The sequence below is a fragment of the Pelobates fuscus genome, chromosome 2 (genome assembly GCF_036172605.1).
Source record: "Pelobates fuscus isolate aPelFus1 chromosome 2, aPelFus1.pri, whole genome shotgun sequence".
Classification (NCBI taxonomy): domain Eukaryota; kingdom Metazoa; phylum Chordata; class Amphibia; order Anura; family Pelobatidae; genus Pelobates; species Pelobates fuscus.
In genome coordinates, this window is record NC_086318.1 from 135416934 (window position 1) to 135444081 (window position 27148).

The following is a 27148-nucleotide window of genomic DNA, read 5'->3' on the forward strand; positions in this document are numbered from 1 at the left end:
TAAAAATTATTATGCAAAAGCACACAAAAGATCATACTCACGGTGCAATAAACACGACACATACATAATGAATCAAAGAAATGAAGTTAAACAACAACAGCACCAATAAAGTTAAAGGACCACTCTAGTGCCAAGAAAACATACTCGTTTTCCTGGCACTAGAGTGCCCTGAGGGTGCCCGCCGGGCTCTGGGGGGAGGAAGGGGTTAAACTTACCTCTTTCTCCAGCGCCGGGCGGGGAGCTTTCCTCCTCCTCCTCTTCTTCCTCGCGACGTCATCGGCTGAATGCGCATGGAGCAGGAGCCGCGCTCGCATTCAGCCGGTCGCATAGGAAAGCATTCATAATACTTTCCTATGGACGCTTGCGTGCTCTCACTGTGATTTTCACAGTGAGAAGCACGCAAGCGCCTCTAGCGGCTGTCAATGAGACAGCCACTAGAGGCTCTGGAGGCTGGCTTAACCCTCAGTATAAACATAGCAGTTTCTCTGAAACTGCTATGTTTATAAAAAAAAAGGGTAAAAGCTAGCTGGACCTGGCACCCAGACCACATCATTAAGCTGAAGTGGTCTGGGTGCCTAGAGTGGTCCTTTAAAAACAAAACAAATGTTTATCAAAAAAACGCCTTCTGTTTATTTAATTTATTTATTTTCTTCTTTTATGCGATTGTACCAATTTGAAAAATATTAAATAAATACAAATTAAACAAAAAAAATGCCTTCTCTGAAAATTCCATATAAAGCAGGAATAACTGTTACCAATACTCAAAGGGAATATAATAACACTTAATGGGAGACAGACATAACAAGATATCACCGAAATCCAACAGGATACTCAGAGAACAAGCCTATGAATGAGACTAGTACCCACAATATTGGAGATGATATTTCATCTTACAGTAGATATAATCACTAGGCTAGATCACCAAAGGTTGAGGATTTTCGGTGTTCACATATAAAGGTGGAATACAAGGATACAGTAACCATGTTGAGTTTACAAGGAAAAAGGAGGAGCCTAAAGGAAGGGGAGGTCGAGGTGGATTTTTTGTACAGAAAAGAAAGTAAAGACACAAAAAACCTAATGGAGTTTTCAATTTAACAAACAGGGAGCTAACTGTATCTCAAGAAAAACTTCTACAGAAGATTCTGAAATGTGCCTTTGTCCCCACAAAATGCTTGGACAAATTTAGTGTATACATTGACATAAACAGTTTTAAGAGGTGTTTAGAAGATGTGTTTAGATGATAGAAGAGGTTTAGAAGATGTTTCTAAGGTTTTTTTTTTTACCTCAAACAACCATTAGAAACAATAGAAAACAATAATGAATGTTTTGAGTTTGTACATACTGAAGTAAAACAAGTATCCATTTTTTTTTTAAGTCATGCATTTCAGGAGAAATGACTACATTCGAAAGGATGGCCATGCATGAGTTTGGAAAACTAAAACAGACCAATAAATACGAATATTATCTGACTCAAAATAAAAGGAAGGCTTTAAAAGAATTCAGGGATGACCAATTCCTTGTAATTAAATTGGACGATAAGGGTTGTGGGGTGGAGGGCGGGAATAGTCCATATGCATAGATAAGCCTATATAAAAGAGTACCTTAGACTTTTGGGGGACACTGATATATATAAAGTATTAAACATGGATCGTATAACAAATTGATAGAGGAAGGAAGCACTTTAGGAATACTTAATAAGAATTTTGAATTATTTTAACGTTCCATACCCCCAGATTTTTTTTATATTTTATCTGCCTAAAATACACAAAAAAGTGAGAATCTCCCCGGAGACCAATAGTTTCAGGGACTGGCTCAGTGAGAGGCTCTCACAGTACATCCACGGGAGTTTACAACCTATTGTGCAAAAATTTTCCAGTTATTTAAAGGATACTCTCAATATGCGAACCTGGTCACCTATTGGCGTTACATAGATGACATATTTTTATATGGCGAGGGGATGAGTCTTCACTAATTTCTTTTTTATCATACCTCAAACATAATGATTGGGGTATTTTATTTACTAGTGTTTTTAGGAAGACCATAGTGAATATAAAAGTCAAATTAATAAATTAATAAAGTTATTAAAGAGAGGAACAATCAATTGGTTATTATTAATGATTTTAATTGCACTATTTATAATCTTAAAAAATCCTTTGTAAATAATGGCCTATTTTAAGGAATGATGAGGTACTGAATAGGATCCTTCCTGAGAGACCCATTATGGCATACAGAGGGGTACCAGCTTAATAAATAACTTGGTACATAATCATATCAAATCGAAAGAAAACACACAGTTTATTTAGGAATCCAAAGGATTCCACAGCTGTGGCAGAGGTGAAGAATACCTGTAACAAAAATGTTTCATTAAAGATTTTACTCATCCCTGTAATGAGAACAATATATTCTCCATTAACCCCTTAAGGACCAAACTTCTGGAATAAAAGGGAATCATGACATGTCACACATGTCATATGTCCTTAAGGGGTTAAACAAGTAATCACCTGTTAAAAATGAAATGTACCTAATAATTAATTAGAATTAATTCTAACTTTTACTAGTGATTGCTATGTATTGTTTAATTACATGTGCAATATGGATGTAAGGATTGTAATTAATTTCAGCAACATGCAATTATTTTCACCATCATATATTTATGTACAATTTTAATTATTTTCCTTCTGATTCTTTCATGTAATAAAAAATGATTTTAACAAGTAATGAAATACAAGTTAGTTATATAGGATATATGGAATTGTGTTGCCATAAGCTATATAATAATATTGATGGTTTTTTTTTCCTTTTACATATTCTGGGGCATTTTTGGGTAAGCCCATAGACTCCTCCTTTCAGGCACCTATGGGACTTATCTTTGGTTGCTATGGACACTATAGGGAAATACACGGCCAGGAAGTGATGCACCGTTTTCTCCGATGCGTCACTTCCAGTCTTTGGACCTGGATTGATATGCTGACAATGGTGCCCACAAGGATGGATGGGATCAGTGAGGAAGTAACACGGCAAGGTTCCCGTTCGCTTAATTTCTGTTCTACAATAACATAGAAGGTACACAGCTGTGTAGGATACTCCCCCTGGACATGGCACTCACAATTGGCCGGATCGCAAGAGCATCAACCAATTGGATTTGGCATGGACAATTTAAAAGGACAATCAGGCGAGGGAGCAGGTACCGATTGAGAAAACCACAGAGCGTGGTGAAACAAATCTCGAACAAGTGGAGAACCTGAGGACTTTTGTTTACATAGTATTTATGCTTTCATTGTTTTTAATATTATTTTATATATTCTAAAAAATATACTGTTGCTTATCTAAACCATAGTTTCACTATGTGTGTCAACTTTATGTCTGCTTCCACATTTCAAAAAGGGCCATGTCCACCTATAGAGACACATATGCTGATTAACTTAGAGCCAGGCTACATAGGCTCTTAGTAAGTTGAGCTGGTTATACACTTTTATGTGTCACTTACTCATTTTTAACTGTACTTCACTAGAAGCGGTTGTTTCTGTCTTTCTGCTTTTTTCTTTGAGTATATCTGGTAGGGATATGCATGGGCAAAATATTCGGTTCGGCATTCCGAAATTCGTCACTTTGGAACTTTGGCACTTCGGTTCGGTTCGGTTCAGCACTTCCATAATTTGGGATTTTGGCACTTTGGTTCTTCGGGACTTCGGATATGTTCTCTTGCAGCCATTTAGTGGATAACTCCCTAATTCCCACGGTATTAGTGAGCTATCTACCAAAAGGCTGAAAGACCTAAATTGGTCTTTCAGTCAAGTTTACTAATACTAAGTAAAGATTACTTAGTATTAGTAAATTCTGCCCTTACTCGCTATACCGCAAGTAGGGGTATGTCTAGTAACCAGTGGCTGCTCACTGTTAAAAAAGAAACAACCTAAAAAAAAACAACCAAAAAAAAAACAAGTGTCCCCGCCTCCCGAGCCCCCACCCATAGAGGGCACCACGCAGACTGAGCTCCACAGGACGGGAGAATACTTATAAAGCCTTCCCCCGTCCTGCAATTAGGCTTAGAGCACTCTGATTGGTTGGTTTAAGCCTATCAATCAGAGGGCTCTGACAGGTAAATGAAGAGACTGACAGGTAAGTCTCTACATTTACCTGTCACAGCACTCTGATTGGTTGACTTGTGTGTCCCCGCGTTTTTTTGATTTAGGGCTCCCACCCGCCGCTCAGGGGTGGGGGCTGGGGGGAGGACAAAAGGTCCCCCCCACTATTCTGATTTAGGGTCCCGGTATAGCGAGTAGGGACAGAATTTACTAATACCAAGTAATTTTTACTTCAGCCTTTTGGTAGATAGCTGCCTAATACCGTGGGAATTAGGGAGTTATCTACTTACTCATTCCATCCATTGACTGGCTAAGTAACTTAAATTTTATATGAACGTGTTACTTAATTGTTGTAAGTGTTGCAAATGCTTACAGCTGAATCCTGGCTATGTGTATACTTTTTATTTAGACTGGTATACAGTGTAACATTCTTCATTCTTCCACTGGGTATATTAGTACTTCGTCAATTCTGTGCTTCAGCAATTCGGTGCTCCGCCAGTTTGGTTTGGCAAATCCGAAATTTGGCACTTCGGCTATTCAGACATTCAGCACTTTGGCAGCTCGGTTCGGTTCTTCCGAAATTCAGCAATTCAGCTATTCGGGCATTCGGAAGTATCCGAATGTGCAAATTGCCCGAAATTCATCGAATTAACATTCAGAACGAAACGAATCGCACATGTCTAATATCTGGATAAAGACAGAAGAGGGTCAGTATCCCCTAAGATCACTTCCACATGTGCTTGTCTATGTGAGTGTGTAGTACACATTTTTATACACACTTGCACACTAAATATGCTGTATCACATATCCCTTGCATAAGGGTAAGTGTTTTTCCCATCAGAGTTTTTAACTATCAGTATTTTGCCAGTTTTTATGTAACCATTTCATCATCAACAGTAGTAGAACTAATGAAAAACATGCCCTGGAGCAAGATATTTGGTTTCTGGGAGCCCTACTGCTCTAGACAACTAGTCTCTAGTTCCCCAAAAATGTTCCCACGAGCCATTACCAAATAACCAACTCTATAGTTACAAGCCAGTTCACCCTCTCCATCCCCCATTTAGGCTGCCACATATCCCTGACAATAAACCCTAGCCAATAGAGATTTTACCACATTTGCCTCCCTCTAAACCCTCTCACCCTCACCCTAAACCCTGTCATGTTTCCCTTCCAATCAACCCTATCACATTTCTCAATAGGTGGCCACATTCTTCTTCTAATTAACGCCTTCTTTCCCACCAAATAGATTTTCTCATTCTCTTTGCTATTCACACACTGTGAAAGGACCCTATCTTGGCTCGTATAGTGCTTGCCCCTGCCATGTTTGTTCCCTCACAACTTTGCAGCCCTTTGTATATGTCTAATTGGTGGCTTAATAGGGCACTTGCCAGTTACTCAGACGAAATATAGTTTAGATTTACATTCACAAGCAACCCTTCCCAGCCAGGCATCAAACCACAATCCTCTTTCCTTTCTTCTGACAGGCTTGATAAAGAACCAGAGGTTGGGTTGAAACGTTGCAGGTTCCACACAGGTGGAATAAATATCTTTGTCATTAAGAACCAGAGGTTGGGTTGAAACGTTGCCGGTTCCACACAGGTGGAATAAATATCTTTGTCTCCTTATTGCTTTTTTATCCTTTTTTTCTGACAGACAAGCAGACTCACTCAGCCACCACAGGGGAGGGCTACTTCCTGTGCTGCAGACCAAAGGCTACATTTCAGAGCAGGCTAAAGTGGTTGCTTCCTTCATCATCTCACAAGGAAGACTGCATATTGCCTTCTGGAGTAAGAAGGGGTGGGGCTAAATGGGGGCAGCAACTGACTCAGAATCCATTGATTCCTGTTGCTCATAGAACCTTGTCTGATAGTAAGAATCAGGTGAACTCTCACCTCATCTCACCTCTGCTGGGACCCTCGGTGTTCTCCCTCCCCTGATGTGGACCTCTAAACTGTGACCTCTAAACTATGGTTTAGAGGTTTAAACCTCTAAACCTAGACAAAACTGCTTTATATAAAAAAAAAAAAAAAAAGTTATTTTTAAATGTTCTCACATCCGAAGCATGAGATAAATTAAATATGGCATTCTTTATTCTATGCTATATCAGAACCAGTATCAAATAGCGGAAGAAAAACCATATAATCTTAATTACTTGACAAATGAACAAATACATGAAAATAAATTGTATAAATTTACAAATATTAGTTTTTATCTATTGCTAAGGACTATTTGCCATAAAACGGCAAAATTTCCGTCCATATTACAATTAAGTTTATGAGACAGATAAACAAAGATAATGTAACTTAAAATTTGCCACTAGATAGTACAGTGCAAAGTACACTGAAAAAAACTACCTGTAGACTTTAAGACCTTTAATTACATAACACATTTTAATTGTCTCCAGCAAGTCTGTATACAGGAAGATAAATGGAAAAATTTACTTTGGAATTAGCTGCTTCCTCTTCAGCATCAGAATTTGAAAGTTCGTCATTACTGGAAGGGATTGTTGAAAAATCTTCATATGTTTCAAGAGAGTTCATATGTCTTGGCCAACCTTAAAGAGAAGAGACCGTTCAAAGTTATAGATTAGTTTATTTTAGAACATAAAACTCTCTCTTTCTGTGTATGTATATACATATGTTTATATATATAAAAATAAAATCGCTCAAATATCATTATCTAACAGACCATTGTGTGTACCAATGACATTTGATTACTTACCCACCGAGCAACCATCTTGACTACTGTGTTATCATTAAATATTCTACAGTTGTTTTGGCGATTCCTGACTTCTGAAGCATGCTATATACACTTCCTATCAGTTTACAAAAAAACACTTTTGCAAACTCTATGTTAAACAGAAGTAGGTTTGAAGTGGAAAGAATATCCGTTACACCAGGCCTTTTATACTAAGGCCCATTGACAACAGCAAATTAATCTCCAAATTCCACCTTATGCATTGCCCAAATTCCTAATCCATAGGCAAAACTACCAACAGGCATAACTGATTTGTTCTAGATAATAAATAGAAGAGTGACATTATATAAAGGTGAACTCTATAAGTTGGACAAAGCAGATTTATCTACCGTCCGTTTCCATATTTGTCTATAAACATATCCTAAATATTTTCATTTCGATTAAAGGGACACTATGAGCCCTGCAGCTATTCCTATTTTACTGCGATGATTATGGCACAAATAATATTTGGTTGTCATCGTTAAAATTTTTGTCACGCCGTTTAGGAAAAGTACTTTCACACAGTAGATGTAAAACAAAAGGGGTGGTTAACAAAATATGGCACTGATGCACATAGATATTCTACATTAATCTCAATGACATTTTCTATCTTTAGTATTGAAAAAGAGAAATCCAGAAAATATATGTTACATATGTAACTCTTATAGGTGTTTGCTTCTATTTGCTTCCTACAGAGCTTTCAGTAAATATTATTTGACAAGAGGGAAGGCTCCTATGTCATTTTATGACTATTTTTATTTATTAACTATGTAATAAACTTAGCAGATCTAGTCTAAACTAGAAATATATTATAATCTTTAACATATACAATCCACAACCTGCACCAATAAATGTGTTATAATCATATCATGGACTCATACATTTCATGAGTTATGGTTTTGCCGAAAGCAAATATACCATTTTTTTTATAGCTCATTTTGGTTTAAGCCTGTTTATGTAGTAACAGTGTTTGAGTGCCATAGTATTGTACAGTCTCTGAATATATATTCCACCTCATATAGCAATAGCATCTTGTTGTTTGCCTAGAAAACTCATTCTGTGGCTCTTAGTATAATTTATTCATTTAAAATGTGGGCAAATGACTTATCAACAATATTTGTGTCCTGTTGTTAAACAAAGATATCTGTTCTTTTCATTTAAGATAATTAATTTACCAAAAGATCTGCACAATTCCAAGAGATCCAGAATTTAATTAAAAGCTTAGAGAGACTCGATAGCTTGCCTTTCGGCACATCCCTGCTCAGGTCTCAAAATAGTTTTTGCTCACTTGTGCCATTACAGAGAGAACATATCTGATGAATGTCAGACTGGTCCCATCTGTACAGCCAGTCCAGATCTGAAATGCCAGCAAGTTTCCTCTGCATGAGAGATACAGCAACCCCAGACGATCGTTTCAGTCTTCTTTTGGGCCTCGTCAGTGAGGTGTAGCTGATATCCCTCTAAGAACAGTGAGCAGGGGATCCACGTCTGGATTACCCTTTTAACTCGGAGTGAGCCAAGTTAATGCATTAAAGCAAAATAGAAAGGATGAGAACTAACTAATAATTAAAAAAAAAAAAATAGAGTTGTTCACTTAACACTGGATTTTTCCACTGAAGATGGACAAATTTCAACTGGATTCAGAAGACTGACAAAGCACTGGTTTTAACAAAATTAAGAACCAAATGCATCCAATCATTATCATTGCAAGTAAATGATAATGTCAATTAGCCAGTACGCAGATAGTTAAAATATGGATAACCAGCTGCCACATTAAAAAAGTAAAACAATAAATAAATAAAAAGTCTATAGAGGTCAGTATGACCCCTATATTTCTATAAGGGAGGTTTAAACTCTCCCTATGTTGACACTTTCCACGCGGTAGGTGTGGACACAGCTATGAAATATTTAAAAGCAGCAACAGGGCAGCCATTGCTGCCTTGTCACTAGAAATGGATGTGGATGGGGCCTGTAAAATTATGTGCCTCCACCAACAGGCACGGGAAAATAAAATAAACGATAGGTGATGGACAGGTCAGTGTTCACCCCTCTTCCCAAACTGTGGCCAGTGGACTAGCCTATTGAATTAAAAAAAAAAACAGGGGGCATCCTTACAGGGCCGGCGCTTCCTATGGCCAATTAAGCCACCGTCTAGGGTGCTTCTTAAGGAGGGGTGCCGGCAGTGGCTTTAATACTTGTTTGGGCTGCCCATCTATGCTGGACTAATGGATGGGGCCTGTAAAATTATGTGCCTCCACCATCAGGCGCGGGAAAAGAAAATAAATAATAGGTGGTGGACAGGTCAGTGTTCACCCCTCTTCCTCAACTGTGGCCAGTGGACGAGCCTATTGAATTTTAAAAAAACAGGGGGCATCCTTACAGGGCCGGTGCTTCCTATAGGATAATTAAGCGACCGTCTAGGGTGCTTCTTAAGGGGGAGCGCCGGCAGTGGCTTTAATACTTGTTTGGGCTGCCCATCTATGTTGGACACCAGGGAGCACTTACATAGCATCCACCTCAGCTGGCAAAGCCAGGCCCCCTCCGAGACATCTAATACGGCAGTAGTGCAAAGCGCATCATTTGCTTGCTCCTGCCCCTTGCCTTGTATGTGGGGACAAGTGGATGGGAGAATTCCATGAAATAGGGCTGATAAAAGGAAGAAATGGGCCACCAGGTTTAGGCTAGATGAACACTTGAACTGCAAAATGACATATACAAGAAGGCAAGAGGACTAACGGGACCTTGCAATGTGTGTTTCAGAGTATATGTGTCAGTCTGCTTCAGTCAGTATGTTTGTGTTTGTCAGTCTGCTTGTGTCAGTGTGTGTGTGTGTATATCAGCCTGCATAAGTCAGTGTGTATGTGTCAGTCTGACTGGATCCGTGTGTGTGTGTGTGTGTGTGTCTGTATGGGTCAGTGTGCATCTGTATGGATCAGTGTGTGTCTGCATGGGTCAGTGTGTGTGTATGTGTGTGTCTATATGGGTAGTGTATGTGTGTATGTGTTTGTCTGTATGGGTCAGTGTGTGTGCCTGCATGGGTCAGTGTGTATATCTTCATGGGTCAAGGTGTGTGTGAATGTGTGTGCCTGAAAGGGTTAGTGTTTGTCTGTTTTGGTCAGTGTGTATCAGCCTACATAAGTCAGTGTGTGTGAGTCAGTCTGCATGGGTCAGTGCATGTGTGTCAGCTTTCACAGGTCAGTGTGTGAGTTAGTTTGCGTGGGTCAGTGTGTGTGTGTAAGTGTGTGTCAGTCTGCTTGGGTCAGTATGTGTCAGTCTGCATGAATCAATGTGTGTCTACTTGAGTCACCATATGTGTGTCAGTCTGCATGAGTGGGTGGAGCGAATGCAGTGAAAAAAATCCTTGCACCGACCCTGCATCCATATTTTCTTCCAACCCACACCAGCAGGTGGGTGCTACTTACAAAACAGGTTCGGACCTAATGCCCCCAGCCCCCACCCATTGACGATTCTACTATATGGGCTATTATAATGTAACAGGGGTACCTAATGTCCCTACCGCAGCTTCCAACCATTGGAGGCGGGTGAGGGAAAGTGTAATATAACTGGGGGAACCTAAAATCCCCACTCCAGCCCCCGTCCATTGGTGGTGGGTGATAGCTATTATAATATAAAGGAAACATAATGTCCCCACCCACTGGTGGTAGGTGGGGGCTATTATAATATAACAGGGACACCTAATGTCCTCACCCCAGCTCCCACACATGGTGGAGGATGGGGGCTCTAAATAATCATATGGGGGATATGCCATTGTCCACTGCCTAACTAGTGGCATGCAGGGCCAGATTTTCCATTAGGCAGAGTCCTTTGCGAGGTTTTACCCCATTTGGGACCATTCAGACTATTGTGAATAAAAGTGACAGACATTGAAAGTAAATTAATGCTCATTGCTCCCAAATATGATAGTAAAATCTGCCAGAGGTTAGGTTATCTGTAAAATGTTTCATTATAAACTGTGAAAAAAACAAACCATTATGATTATAGTGTGAATATTGTTTGTTTATTTGTTAATTTTGATTTCTTATTATCACAACCTACATATTTGTTAAGAAGCTCGGTATTGTTACTGCAAAGCCAACCACACTCTGCTACATTTATTTGAAAGAGATTTGATAAAAAAAAGTACTCTTTAACTATATAGTGCATTACATCAAATGTTAACCTCTACACACGGAATTTGACTACTCAGTAAAGGTAAGGCAGCCAGCCATATTTATTCAGTTATTCACTTAAAACAATGCAACAGCTAAACCTTACTCTGGAGGTACATTGGATAAAGCAAATGCTTACTTAAAGGAACACTCAGGGGTGTAGCTGGAGCATTTGGCAACCGGGGCGGATCTTATATTTGGCAACCCCCATCACACCCGCCCTCCCCCCCCTCCCCCCATTTTAATATGTAAAAATCACCTACACATTTTTTTTAGCACTGAGCAGTGTTTGTATGTTTGAATGTAGGCATGTTTTTGTATGAAGTATGTGTGAGTGAATGTAGGGGTGTGTTTGCATGTAGTGTTGGCATTTGAATGTGGTGTACATTTTTGTGTAGTGTGTATTTTGAATATGTGGTGTGTTTTTATGTAGTGTTGATATTTGGATGCAGGGGTGTATTTGTGTGTAGTGTTGGAAAAATGCTGAGATGTATGCACATATACACATATACTCTAATATACACACACTGGCACACATGCAGATACATTGACACACAGATGCACACACTGGCACATACAGATACACAGACACAAAGGTATACACATGCAGATATATAGAAACACAGTCATGCACAGATACAGACAAACACTGACATACGTACAGATGGAGACACACAGATACAAACACACATATAGATACAAGCACACACACTTACAGACACACACTGATTCACACTTTGTGTGTGTGTGTCCCTCCCTGACTCTTAGAAGGGAAGAAGGGAATGCTTGACGGAGTAACGGATTGTACTGTCACAATGAAATAGTAAGATTAAGATGAAATAGTAAGCACCTATAGTGCCAGAATAAAATGAAATAGTAAGATGAAGATAATTGATGACCTTATCTGCTATTTTTTCCAAGTATGGAGGCTTAACCAGAGCTCAGAATACCACAAATTGATTGACAGTCTGGAACAAGTAAGTGTGCCTTTTGCTACATTTTGCATTGCTATTTTTAAAAACATTCCTTTAATTTTCAAACAAAAGAAGTCACCCCAATTGCACAAAATTCTGCATATAGACACTGACTTGTATTGTACTGTTGCACAAAACTTTTTTCCACCCTATTTATTTGCATATGTTGTGTAATGTTGTTAGGCAAGAGACACAGGCAAGTTTCAATGTCACATCTATCCTACATTGATTACATATTTTCTTTATCATTGCTTTATCATATCACAATCTAAGCCTCCAATTTCCAGAATCTTCAAACAAGCTTTCATGATAACAATTCTGAAAAATGTATTTATCATTCCACATCAAAACTATTTTATCTATTTTTATCAGCTCAACTAGAACATTTCACCTGATTATTTATAGTTTAATGCAAATTAGTTTAACAAAGAATCACATTTTTGCCTTTGAGTCTTAGGAAAAGATGCAAAGCAAGTGAACCACTCATGGACAGCTGTTTCATTGTTAAAAGCAAGTCTAATGGCTTGAGTGGTGTACAGATTTTTGTTTAACATTGCATTAACTATCTACAGACTTCAGGTGGAAGCGGTTTTCAATCACATTTTTTTCCCTCACAATAACCTTTTTGGATTTCGCTTTCCTATATATATTCTCATATATGTAATTTAAATATATATATTTAATAAATATATAATATTATGTTATTTTTAGGCATGCTTTGCTTGTGCTTTGAAAATTTATCGAACAGTATATATGGATAAGTCTACTATAAATTGACTTATGATGTATAAATATTCCACAGCCAAAAGTACACTGAAACGTGATTGAATAATAAAACAATACAATACTTCTGGGGATTGACGGATTGACAATTGTTATCTTAATATGTATAATAATATTTTATATATATATAACCTTGTTGAAGTGCACTCGCAGGACTCAGTAGTATTTCTAATCGTACCTTTTTATTAAAGCATCAAATATTACAAAAAAAGCAGTGAAAAAATATTACAAATATTACAAAAAAGAGCAGTGAGTGTGGGACACATGGACAATTATATATATATACAGTATCTCACAAAAGTGAGTACACCCTTCACATTTTTGTAAATATTTTATTATATCTTTTCATGTGACAACACTAAAGAAATTATACTCTGCTACAATGTAAAGTAGTAAGTGTACAGCCTGTATAACAGTGTAAATTTGCTGTCCCCTGAAAACAACTCAACACACAGCCATTAATGTCTAAATTATTGGCAACAAAAGTGAGTAAATGTCCAAATTGGGCCCAATTAGCCATTTTCCCTCCCCGGTGTCATATGACTCATTAGTGTTACAGGGTCTCAGGTGGGAATGGGGAGCATGTGTGTTAAATTTGGTGTTATCGCTTTCACACTTTCTCATACTGGTCACTGGAAGTTCAACATGGCACCTGGTGGCAAAGAACTCACTGAGGATCTGAAAAAAAGAATTGTTGCTCTACATAAAGATAAACTTTGTAACATTGTAGCAGAGTGTCATTTCTTCAGTGTTGTCACATGAAAAGATATAATAAAATATTTACATAAATGTGAGGGGTGTACTCTGGATATGTATTTACAAACACAAAAACACAAGGATAAAACAATCCACAATGAAAAATAACCACAACATACTAGACCACAAACAACAACGACAACGACAGATTTAACAAGGAACTGAGCCATTCATGCAGGGCTACCATAACTGTACCTTCAAAACCAAGGGGAGTAGGATCACTTTTTATTTCATGTCTCTTAACTTTCACATCTGGACCAATTGGACCTATTAAAGTTGGCAAATGCGAAAAAAAAAAAAAAAAAAAGAGAGGCATCTACTTACACATATACATTAGAAAATGACAGATACAATAAGACATGTAATAAGTTATTTCTGATCACAGCAAAACATATGGACAGTTTTCTTTTTTAATTCAATGTATATACTCCTGGTGGTTCTGTGGTTCACCCCACTTTTTGCAGGGATCCCAGATGGGACCCGGGGCTGTTCATCCTGTACCCCCTTCCCGTCCCGGGGCGTCGCTCCCCAAAATTCACCCCCCTGTATGTAAAGTGTGCTCATGTGTGTCCCTGTGTCCTGTTAGTATCTCCCACAATGGGTGGTTATCTGTTCCCCAGCCTCCTCCTGGATGTTTTTGTGTTGGCAATTGAATAGTGTGCTGTACAACAGTGTTCATGATGTTAAAGCTCTAGAGCTCTAGCTAATTCAAGTAATTTTTTTCTATGTGCTTGGTGAAATGTGCACTGTGCTACATACCTCCTACTCTAATATAAAACACAGTGGACTCGATTCCCAGCCCCTCATTCAAACTAATTATCAGGCCTTCATTCCTACCTTGTTATTACCAACCTGACCAGACTACATTTGTTCCAATACCCACTTCATCTGCTAGCTTGAAATTACTGCCCAACTCCACAACCTTAGACAGCAATGCGTTATCAGACTAGCAATAATTCCTACCCTACCTCACTATGCAACACACTGTACAACACTCCTACCTATATGCCCAACTTCACACAGCTGTCTACCCACACCTAACTACTTGCCTAAATTTACACAACTTCCCACCTACTATTATCCACCTATCCAACACTGTTTTTGAACCCTTTAGGTTTTTCATCAAGACTTTATTTTTTGAGGTGTGACACCCACCAACTCTCCAGAAAAGCATGTAAACAAGCAAAGAAGGGAAAAGGAGAGATATTATTTTTAAACTTTTACTAGGCTAGAAGTGGTACCTGCCCACTTTTACACACATGGCCAATGGGGACTAGGCACACCCTTCAAGTAGAATAGTATTAATATTGTTATTATATGGGCACATTGATGTCTGAGAATTAGAGTATAAGGTGCACTTCACTGGAATTCTCAGCCACAGGACGCCTTTTTTGGTGCTTTACTACAGAAATTGAATGATATAATTATATGTGTGAATAAACAACATACAATTGCCTTACATTTTACAATCTAAAAAAAACGGCAAATATTGACATCTGCATGTTTGTTTTACAATTTACATAATATAGGGTTTCATGGTAAAATCAATTTGTTATTGAATAATACTGTGACATGGGTATTTCTTTAAAGTATAGCAAAATATTAAGTGGTCAGAATTGTTGTCAGAGCAAGACTTGCGTGATTTAAAGTGCGCTGAGATATCTATATTTCCCCTTCACAATCTTATCTTGTTAGACTGACGTGTGCAGCTGTACCCAAACTCACATCTGAATTACATATATATCTAAAAAATGTTCTCTCTCTCTCTCTCTCTCTCTCTCTCTCTCTCTCTCTCTCTATATATATATATATATATATATATATATATATATATATATATATATATATATATATATATTTACACGCTAAAGTGTGAGTTGTGATGATTCCATGATAATAAAGTTGTAAAATTTAGGACAAAATAACAAGGCTAGAAATTTTCTTATTAGCTAGGGTGGAATTATTTCTCTAATTTGGTTAATTTTGACAATACAGACACTCCTCACTTACCGACTGGGTTCCGTGCCTACGACCTGGTTGTAGAACAAATTGGTTGGTAAGTGAGGAGTTAAAGGATTCGCTGCTCTGCTGCGTTCTTCTATGTCTGGGGAAATGTCCCTGAACATAGATGAATGCAACAGAGCAGGGAATCCCTCTAATCTATGTTCTGGGAAATTTCATAGATTAACATGGATTAAGGGTTTCCCTGCTCTGGTGCGCATGTCTGTGTTCAGGGACATTTCCCCAGAGGGAATCCCTCTAATCTTTGTTCGGGGAAATTTCATTGATTAACATAGATTAAGGGAATGCGCATGTCTGAATGTCCCAATTACCGAATTTAAATTCGGACCAAAACTAATTGCACGTGTCTACTCAGCATGCCTGATTGGACTATACTCAGGAAATGGGGTATTTTTACAATATAATACAGCGGCATCTACAGCCAGTAAGGTGGGGGGGGGGGGGGGGGGGGGGGACTGCAAAGCGAAGTTTTTGTTGTTGCTGTTTTTTTGTTGTTTGTTTATAGTAACAAAAACCTGGGGGTGCCTCCCAGTCTGTACCTCCAGGTTTTTATCACTTCCTTGATAAGGTGTGTTACAACAATAGCCTGCCTGACTCAAAAATATTACATGATTGGTTTTAAAAGTAGGTCAATCTGTGGATTGGAAAATAAATTTGGAAAATTTAAAAAAACAAAACAAATTCTGTTGCTGGAACAAAACCAGTTAATGTACCTTTTGTGCGAGCGGAAACTTTAATAGCTGTTGTGCTCATAGACGAGGCTAAAGAGAAGCGTCGAGTAACTTCCTTCTCCTTAGATTCTGTATCTACAGGAATACACAGATGAAATCAAGGTTTATATGAGTCATTGCTACAAAATTATGACATCTATGGGACAACTGGAAGGCTTCAAGGCTTTGTTTAATGAACATTATATTACATTGACAGGGCTAATCAGTTGGTAGTCCATATACCTTTATCTTCTTTCTAGTTTACAAAATACTAGTGGATTTGAATATTGATAAGTAAAAATGTTATATTTTACTGTATGTAGAAAAATTACAAAGCATCCATAATTGTAATAAAATGTAACTTGATTTTGCAGTAGAGCATATACTTTATACAGTGACGTGTAAAATGGCAAATCAATGGTATGGCTTAGATCACATGGGTCGTCAACCTGGTCCCTACCGCCCACTAGTGGGCGTTTTAGGATTTCAGGTGGGCGGTAGGGATTTCCAGGTTTTGACGACCTGACGACTGGGCGGACGCGAGCCGGTGGTACCCCTGCGACTGGGTACCGCCGTGACAATTTGCGGCCCCGGCCCGCGCGGCAAACCGCCGGGGCCGCATATGGAGAGGTCCATCGGGTGGCCCATGCTGTCAGGGCCACCCGATGGATGTGGATTGTGAGGGGGGCCCGGTCAGCGCTGGGCGCTTTAACAGCGCGACCGGGCCCCCTGTGATGACATCGCAGAGCTGGGAGGAAGTGACTGCACGTCACTCCTCCCAGCTAAAACTGAGAGCCGCGCGGGAGGAAGACCAGGGAGTCAGAGTGGGAACTCTGACTCCCATCCACCTGAGCCACCACTGGACCCCAGGGAAAGTCACCCTCCTGAATCTGAAAGGTAGGAAACAGGAGGGTGACTTAAATATAATGTGTGTGTGTGTGTGTGTGTGTCTTTGTATGTATGTCGTGTGTGTGTGTGTGTGTCTGTATATATGTGTATGTATGTGTGACTGTGTTGGTATGTGTGTCTTGTGTGTGTCTTGTGTGTATGTGTGTCTGTCTGTGTTCCTGTATGTGTCGTGTGTGTCTTGTGTCTGTATGTGTGTCTGTATATGTGTCGTGTGTGTGTGTGTATGTGTGTATGTATGTGTCTGTATGTGTGTCGTGTGTGTGTGTATGTATGTGTCTGTATTTGTGTATGTGTCTGTATGTGTGTCTGTATGTGTGTCGTGTGTGTGTATGTATGTGTCGTGTGTGTCTGTATGTATGTGTGTCTGTATGTATGTGTGTCTTGTACGTGTGGCTTGTACGTGTGTCTGTCTGTTATGGTGGACTATATAGTAAGTGGGCTACCTAGCTCAGCCTTCCTACTGGGCATTGCTACAAGGAAGGTTAAAAAATAGAAAAAAGGGGAAAAAAAGGTGGGGAGGGGAATTGAGGAGGGAGAGGAGATGAGCTGACGCACAAATGAGAAATCATATTATGCGCAAACAGAGAAGTCGTCTGAATATCACTGAAAGAGACCTTCGTTTGTTCCTTACGAAAATCGAACCAGATATCAAATATTTAGTCTTGCAGCATCAACCTCAAGGATCTCATTAATCACTAGTAAAGGTAATTTCAATTTACTTTATTGTTTTCTCATTAAACTTTATAAAGTTAAAAACCTTATAAACCTGCATTAAGTAGAAATAAAAAGATAAATGTACGTACATTTATTTTTTGTAAAACACCCTCCTTTCTAAAAAATATTCCGCATTTGCGCGAAAACTGGTGGGCGGTAAGGAAATTTTTTCAACCAAAAAGATGCATTAGTGGGCGGTAGGTAAAAAAAGGTTGACTACCACTGATCTATACAATGTTATTTAATTGTATCTGTCATCTAGAAAAACAATGTACTATCATATTTATTCCTGACATTATCTGCTGGCTGGCATCAGTATGTGTGTTATTTAGAAACTCATGTTCATTTTTTGTGATGTACAGTTTCCTTCGGAGAAACAGTACAAAATGTTTCACAAGGAAAAAACTGCAAGTGAAAGCTCTAACTGACTGACATACTTATTTTTAAGAAGATCATTTTTGAATATAATTATGCAAATAATATTTATTTTTATATTCTGTTGCATTGTAATGTAGGAAAAGCAAACTATTTGTCATAATCCTGCTGTACTATAAAATTAAAGTGTGTGAAATGTTCTTGCTATGCCATGAAAATACTTAATAAAGTATACATTAAAAAAAAACAAAAAATAAAGTTTAAAAGTGATCAATGCTGGATGATTACAACTACAGGTCAGAACATTCGAACAGAAGGCAACCGGATAATTGCCATGTCAAATGAGATCCTTCAGATAATTATTTGTCACTCAGTCAGCATCTCATACATCTGCAATTTAAAAAGTCTTAAACTGAATGAACAGCAATAGAAAACTATATTGCACTGACTTCTGTAATGGGCATGTGGTCTTATATAGATCTAATTGACCCATCCTAGCCAAGTTAGTATGTTGATATCCCAAAATATAATTTGTAGTCAAGGAAGAAAAGGTCCTGACACTCAAAGGATTAGAATAGGCAAATAGCAACGTTTGCCATGGAGCCAAAGTCTTTCCTATAGTCTTTCATTATACGAATGGGCTCCATGGCATAGCTATCTGGGGATTCACCGCTCAAACAGGGCAAGCACCGAATGACCCGGCTTTCATGTCTTTGCAGGGTAAAATCAAGCGTTTCAACATGGGGCCATAGTCTAAAGGCAGCAGGCGGGCAACCAGGCTCCTCCAATGCACAGTGGTGAGATTGGTCTCGTCGCACACCCAGACTGTTTCATTGAGACGAAGTGGTCTGGGTGCCTATTGTGTCCCTTGAACTTTGTAAAAAACAATTCAAAGTGTCATATTTAATACAACCGTTTCTGATATATGATGATATTATATGTCAATAAAACCCCATTATCTACAGTTGCTCCTAGAACAGAGTAATTCCCTCTAAAATGTTCAGTAGATTTCAGGACAAAGTAGCTGAGCTGAAAGAACAACTGAGTAGCAGAATTTTTCAAAAAATGTTCAAAAAATTTTCAAAAAGTTTTCAAAAAGTTTTGACCAAGGTCCAGCCATTGGGAAACTTGGCAAATCATGAGATCCCTGGTATTGTCTGTCTGAAGTATCCTTCTCTCTTTGTACAGGGAGAAAGCAGCAGCCTCTGTGGTTCCAACAAATGGACATTTTTTCTAATAAACATATAATAAATGTGTGCAATACTTGCTTAGTTGTTTGTCATTCTGAATTGTAGGGGACTGTTTAATAACGGGCAAGACTAACATATAGTACAAAGACTGTGCATATGTAGGAAACATAGGGCAGTACTCCAACATTATAATCAACCCCAAACACACCTCCAAGACAACCACATCCTTGCAAAGCTGAAGGTAAAGGTGATGGACTTGCCAAGCATGTCTCCAGACCGAAACCCTATTGAGCATATGTGGGGCATCTTCAAACGGAAGGTGGGGGAGTGCAAGGTCTCTAACATCCACCCGCTCCGTGATGTCGTCATGGAAGAGTGAATATATACATACACATTAGCACGCAGATACACACAAACACACAAACACACTGATACATGCACACATCTTGACAAATGCACACACTGACACAAACAGACTTGCGTATACACACAGACACATACATACACACATACACTCAGATACACACACTTTGAAACACACACTGGTGCACACACACAGAGATCAAAACACTAGTACAGGTAATAATTCTTAGGATAGGTAAAAACAACCTAAGGAGGAAGAACAACAGAGAACTCCAATAGTGTAAATTAGTTGCCACAAAGTAGAAATAAATGTATATAGATGGAACCACTCACATTTACCCGAGCTATATGCCCAGCTCAAAGGTTAAACACTAGTAGGTCCATTAAGGCGACCTTTCCCTTCTTGATTGGTGTAATTTTCTTTTAATCCTATATAGGGGCTAGAGTAGAGAAGCAAACATGGTGCAATATCCCTTGTAGTATAAGATGGAGTATAATATATATTAAAATATACTCACAAGCGTGGAACCATATAGAAAAAGGCTCAATTTCAGCGTATTGTGTAGTGTCAGGACTACACGCCTATAAGCAGAGAACCACTGGACTGAAGTGTATTGGAAAATAATTTATTGATAGGGTGTATTTCCCCCATAAAATAAAAAAAATAAAAAAACAACAAAAAAGTAAAATAGTAAAAAACAAAAAGTAAATATAACATATAATATATAGATATATAAAATACACTATAACCATGGTATGAAAATATTCTTATCTGCTCCCAGGATGCGTTTCGCCGAAAATCTCGGCTCCTCACCTGGGCAAATTCGTTTAATCCTTCTTATGTAAGAGGTCCTGCTTAAATGGCATACAATTAATTAAAATCGCGCTGTTTTTCATAAATCTCCCGCCCAAATGGCCTTTTTTAGTAGTCACTTAGTCACAAAAAGTTAATGGTTTTTGCATTTTTAACACACAAACAAATATAAATGCTAACTTTGGCCAGTGTTTGTGACTAAGTGGCTACTAAAAAAGACTGGACATACCCCATATTGAATACCCTGGGTTGTCTACTTTAAAAAATGTCACTATTGATAAATTTAAAATATATATATATTGAAACAGCAATTTCCTACTTGTACTTATAGCCCATTAACTTGCAAAAAAAAGCAAAAAAGCATGTAAACACTGTTTTTAAACTCAAGACAAAATTTTGAATCTAATTAGCAGTTGTTTTCATTAGCTTTTGTAGATAAGTAAAAGATTTTTCAAGTAAAAGTCCAAAAACATGTTTTTTTGTAAATTTGACACAATATTTTTTTTTTTTTTTAAAGTAAAATATATGACATGATACAAATAATGGTATGTAAAGAAAGCCCTTCTTGTCCTGAAAAAAAACTTTATATAATTTGTATGGGAACCGTAAATGAGAGAGCAGAAAATTACAGCTAAACACAAACACCACAAAAGTGTTAAAACCGCTCTGGTCCTTAACGTACAACATGGCCAAAACAGGCCGGTCCTTAAGGGGTTAAATAATCATCAAGCAGGATGTCTAGGTAGGGCTTTGGCCCCTTTACTGCTTAGACCAGTGACTCGAGACCACCCTCCCCGTCTGCACTCCCTTCCGGTGTACCTCCCCTCCCTCCCGCCGGGGTCCAATCTGATGTCCATACGTCTGCAGCCTCTGGAAGTCAGCTTGGTAAACGACCGTCAGCCAGTGCGTCTAAAAGTCCCTATAAGTCTGAGAGCTGTCTTGTGCCGCAAACGTCAGTTCCTCAAGACGTCTGAGGGCCTCCATCTTATCAAACCATACTGTCAAGGGAGGGGGCATGTCTTTTTTCCAGAACAGAGGCAGCACTTGTTTGGCAGTGTTCCGAATTTTAACCATCAGGGATTTCTTGTACGTCATTGTTGGCATGGATGTGTTGCCTGCCAAAAAGATGTTACCCTAGGGCATTCCAACCAAATGTGCAAGAACGTTCCAGTGTTGGCCCCACAGTGCCAACAATCATCTCCCAGGGCTGGATTCAATACCTTAGAGATTGTGGGGTCCTATACCATAATGACAAAACCTTATGGGCCGTCTCCTGCGCCTTACTGGCTAATGCACAGTGATGTACTAGGCCCCACTGCTGGTCTGTGAAAGATTCTCCTAGCAAAGTTTCCCATTTGCCCATGTACGTGGGAGGAGGAAAGTTTCTATTTTGTAGGAGTAAGGAGTATAGATAGGATACCACATGCGGTAGTGGGTCCGGGTCATTGTCCAGGGCTTTTTAAACGGGTTTAGTGCCCTTACCAAGTTGGGTTTTTGTGGGATGTGGTTTATGAACTGTTCAGTTGTTCATACCTCAATCCCTGATAAAAGTTTGGTGTGCAACATCTACAAGCTCACGGAGGGGTTTAAGTCCCCCCCACCTCCCAGCAGGTGCCTGTCTTGTACTTGTGGCTGCGGAAGTAAGCATGTGAACGCTTTGCCCTCTGCTACAGGGGCAAACTCTGGGTTATGTGTCAGATGGTAGAGGGGGGAGGGGAAGGATGAGAGCTCCATTCTCGCTGTGGTCCTATGTCAGACGTCTAGGGTGGTCCATATGAAAGGTTGATGGTGTGAAAGTTTCCTGCTCGCGCTGGATGCATCCACGTGAGTGCCTTCAGAGAACCTCCCGTCTGGAATTGCTCGATCTCTTTTCACATGTTGAATACTCCATCCTTGACCCACTCCAATACTCTCGGTCGGTGGGAGGTCCGGTAGTATAAATGGAAGTCTGCTACCGCCAGCTCCCCTTCAGTCTTTGGTCTCGTTAGCAGTTGGTATGCCAACCTCAGCTTGTTTGAGCCCCAGATGTATCTGATTATCATTGACCTGAGAGATGTGAAGAAAGCTGTTGGAATATGAATAGGCAGCATTTGAAATAGATAGAGGATGCATGGTAGCAAGTTCATTTTCGTCACTGCGGTACTCCCCAGCCAGGATAGGTGTGGCAGCGCCCACTCTTCCAGGTTCTTCTTAAAGATCTTCAGCATGGGTGTGAAGTTAGCATTATACAACTGAGAAAGATCGACAGTGAGCCAGATTCCCAGGTATTTGATCGCCTCATCCGCCCAGTGGAATTGAAAGCGTGGGCATAGCGCTGAGGCCCTTCTGGTCGGCACCGTGACATTCAGTACGGTAGATTTAGAGTAATTGATCTTGAAATGGGAAATCTTGCCATAGCGATCAAACTCCTGCATTATTGGGAAGGGTCGACTTGGCAACGAAACGAAAAATATCAGGTAATCTGCATATGCGTCCACCTTATGCGATGTGGGTTCCACTCTGAGTCCCTTGATGTCGGGGTTGTGTCTCACAGCCTGGAGGAACAGCTCGAGGGCAAGAACAAAGAGCAGTGACGACAGCGGACAGCCCTGTGTGGTGCCATTGTGGAACTCAAATGGGTCGGTGAAAGCCCCGTTGATACAGACCCGTGCCGTGGGGTTATCGTACAATGCTGTGATCCAGGTGTGCATCTTGGGACCCATTCCCAGTGCCTGAAGAGTGTGAAAGAGGAAGTCCCAGCTTACCCCATGGAGAGCAGTAGAAGGTCCTCCCCAGTCCTCTGGGCTTGATGAATCAGCGCCAGTACTATCGTGGTATTATCTCTAGCTTCTCAGTGAGGGACAAAGCCCACTTGGTCCGGTTTTACCAGCATAGGTATGTAAGGTAGCAGCCTTGTAGCCAAGATTTTAGTGAAGAACTTGAAGTCGCAATTCAGAATGGAGATCGGCCGGTAATTAGCGCACTGCTCCAAGTCTTTGACCTCCTTGGGTATCAATGTGATGTTAGCCGTTAATGTCTGGGAGGGGATCCTCTGACCCTGGGTGAGCGAATTGTACGCCTCCAGGAAATGTGGAAACAGTATGCCTGTGAATTTCTAATAGTAACGGACCGTGAGCCTGTCCGGACCTGGGTTCTTGCCCGGTTTCGTGGCTTTGATCGTTGCTGCCAGTTCTTCCATTGTCAAGGGAGCCTCCAATGCTTCAGCTGCTTCTGTCGGTAGTGTCGAGAGGACATTATCCCTGAGATATGAGTGTCCTGGCGCATGCTGTGGGGAGTCCGGTATGGGTGTTTTCGAACACAGTGAAGAAAAGTATCCACGGGCCACATTGGCTATTCTGCCAGGTGGTCACTGTGGTCGGCCTTGGGTATCCCGTAGGCAGGCTATATACAACTTAGTTCTCTTTTTGTTGAGAACGCGGGCAAGCAGTTTGCCACATTGATCACTATTAACGTAGAAATAGGCTTTGGTATGGAGTAGGGATCGTTGCAGGTGGTGGTGGAGGTGCGTAGCCAGTTTGCGCCTCAGGTCGGCCAATTCCTGGAAGGTGGTCAAATTTTGGTCTGCCTTATGTGCCGTTTCCAGTTCTTGGATTTGATCCGTGAGCTCTTGAATTTCCGCTTACTTGAGTTTTTTCAAGGCTGTGACCCTAGCTATGAAGAATCCCCTTATAGTGCACTTGTGGGCCTACAATACCACTGGGGCTGGAATGTCAGACGTGACATTTTCGTTAAAGTATTGAGTCAAGGTGGTAGTCGGGTCTAGGAGGAGGAGCAGGTCAGAAAGGAGTGTTTCATTAAGTCGCCAATGAGTGGACCGTGGTCTGGATAGAGGGGAGGATACGGTCAGCAATACCAGGGCATGGTCCATCCAAGTCCTCACACCTATGTCAGCCCTATGTACCTGAGATAGATAGTATTGCGGGATAAAAAAGGAATCCAGTTGTGAGTATCTAGTTTGGGGTATGGAGTAATGAGAGTAGTCCCTACCTGTGGAGGTGTCAACCTGAGGATCCAGGGCAATATTAGAGTCTCCCCCAAGGATCAAGAAGCCCTCTGTAAATTCCATTAATTTTTTAATTGTACGCTGCAAGAACTTTCCTTGTCTGGAATTCGGTGCGTAAATGTTGGCCAGCGTGTGTGTCTGCACTAGAATAGACCCTTTCACGAATACATAACGATCCTCCTTTCTTACAAGCGTGCCCTTTTGTTGGAAAGGGATTGACTTATAAATGAGTATTGCGGTCCCTTTAGATTTACTCTCAAGATTATTCCCATAAAAGCCTTGAGTGTAAATGTGATTGGTCAGTTTCGAGGAGGTACCCTCTCTGAAATGAGTTTCCTGTGCAAAGACTATATGTGCGGTTTGTTTCTTAAAATCTCTCAGGGCAAGTGTACGTTTCTCTGGGGTATTAAGGCCTTTTGCGTTGATGGACATAAGTTTCAAGGCCACCGGGGAGAAGGGGGTAGCGGTGTGTGCCATTATCTGAGATTCCCGCAGGATAATGCGGTCCTGTTTCCCTAAAGGGTCTCGAGTCACCGGTCACCTCCCAATTGCAGACTAGCGTGCGCCGTGTAAAAGCAGCAATTAAGTAATAACAAAATTGCCACAAGACTAAGTGAAATAATAAAACAGGCAAATTAAGTAAACAGCTGTTCAGGTGGTACAGCGGGAAGGAGGGAGATCTGAAGCGTGGATGTAGTGGGTATGCTGGCAAGGGCGACTGAGCAGGTCAGGCCTCCGGTCCAGACCAGCTGGTTGGGAGGAAACACGCCCGCTCAAAATCTGTCACTAAAGCCCAAAAATGGGTGGGGGATATGGTCAACATTGGACCAGAAAATTGAGGAGAAATCGAATTTGAATTCGTACTTCTCCACATTTTCCACCTCGGTATAGAGAAGCAAGCGAACCTGTATAAAAATCCTATACAACAAAAACGCTAAAGCGAATAAACATACGAATCCCACAACCTGTAAAGTAAGAGAGGGGGGAGGGAGAAAGAGGGGGGAGAGAGAAGGGGAGATGGGGAAGAGGGGGCGAGAGAGATGGGGAGAGAGGGGGAGAAAAAGGGAGAGAGGGGTGTAAGAGGTGAGAGGCAGAGGATAGGAAAAAAGCAGAAAGAGGGAGAAAGCAAGAGGTGGGGAGAGCAGAAGGTGGGGAGAATGCAAGAGGGAAAGAGCGAGGAGGGGAGAGAGAAAGGTGGGTGGGCGTGAGAGAGAGAGGGGGAGGTGAGAGGGGGGGGGGTAGGGCGGTGACAATTCCGAGTAAAGCTGTAGCTCGGCCTGCCAATACCGAAGTGTCTCGGTCTCCCTCGCAGCCCGCAGGATGGATTATTTCGCTTGGAATGCTTCAAAGCAGCTTACCACATCCCACGGCGGTGCATCCGGGGGTCCCCTCTAGTGAAATAGTGAATTTGTAAATACTGGTTTTCTATTTAACCATATAGCGGAGCCAAGCCTTATTCATTCTAATGGACATCAAATGGGTAGAGTATTTTGTTTCAAATTCCCTAATCACATTACATCACATATGTATTTTAGATTGCTACTTAGTAGCTGTGATAACAGAGTAAGAGTTCCCTTTAGATCTACCTCTATGCTCTGTTTTTCTATATATTTTCAGAGATGTTGTTTTATGCATTTGCATGTACATTTTGGATTAGGTTTTTCTTTTTTTATTATTATATTTTTAATTGTAAAAGTAAGCGGGCGGTTTTGCATTAGCAATGAAATCTAGTTAAAGTACAAAACATGTAGTAGACTATTGTTTATTCTGTATATCACTGCCTTGTATGCTGACTGTTGTTCCACAGGTTTTTAAAACCCATATGTGGGTTTTAAGTGTTTTCAGAATGTTGAAATTTTCAAAAACAAGGTCATAGTAGAATTCACAGTGACAATTTTGAAATCTTCCTTTGACTCAGCAGGGACCTGACCTCATTTTTGGGCATCTTTCACAAGGGAAACATGTCCTTCCCCATTGCTACTTCTCTTTTCTAGACATGTGCAATTCGTTTCGGTCCGAATGAAAATAGCTGAATTGCCGAAGTGCCGAATTGTCGAAGTTTCGAAGTCCTGAAATTACAGAATTTCCGAAATGTAGTAGTGCCGAAGTACCGAATTGCTGAAGTTCCGAAGTTGCTGAAGTTCCGAGGTGTCGAAGTTCCGAGGTGTCAAAGTGCCGAAGTTCCGAAGTTGCCGAAGTTCCGAGGTGTCAAAGTGCCGAAGTTCCGAAGTACAGTATTGCCTAAGTACTAATATACTTACCCAGTAAAAGAAGAAGAATGTTACATTGTAAACAATTTTAAATAAAAAGTATACAAACATAGCCAGGATTCAGCTGTAAGCGTTTGCAACACTTCAAGTAACAATCAAGTAACATACATTCATATAAAATGTAAGTTACTTAGCCAGTCAATGTAATGACAGGAATGAATAAGTAGATAACTCCCTAATTTCCACGGTATTAGGGAGCTATCTACTAAAAGGCTGAAAGACCTGAATTGGTCTTTCAGCCAAATTTACTAATACAAAGTAAAGATTACTTAGTA

At 40.2% G+C, this 27148-nt stretch overlaps 1 protein-coding gene across 1 annotated transcript in view; it reads right to left on the reverse strand.

Annotated features, from left to right (window-relative positions):
* Nucleotides 1-27148, reverse strand: part of MCF2L2 (MCF.2 cell line derived transforming sequence-like 2) — a 446256-nt gene that overhangs the window by 27317 nt on the left and 391791 nt on the right. The window contains exons 28-30 of the mRNA XM_063442725.1: nt 16239-16331; nt 13699-13770; nt 6527-6639 (exon numbers count right to left, since the gene is read on the reverse strand). Of these exons, the coding sequence (XP_063298795.1) occupies nt 6527-6639; nt 13699-13770; nt 16239-16331 (278 nt within the window). The remainder of the gene's footprint in view (nt 1-6526; nt 6640-13698; nt 13771-16238; nt 16332-27148) is intronic.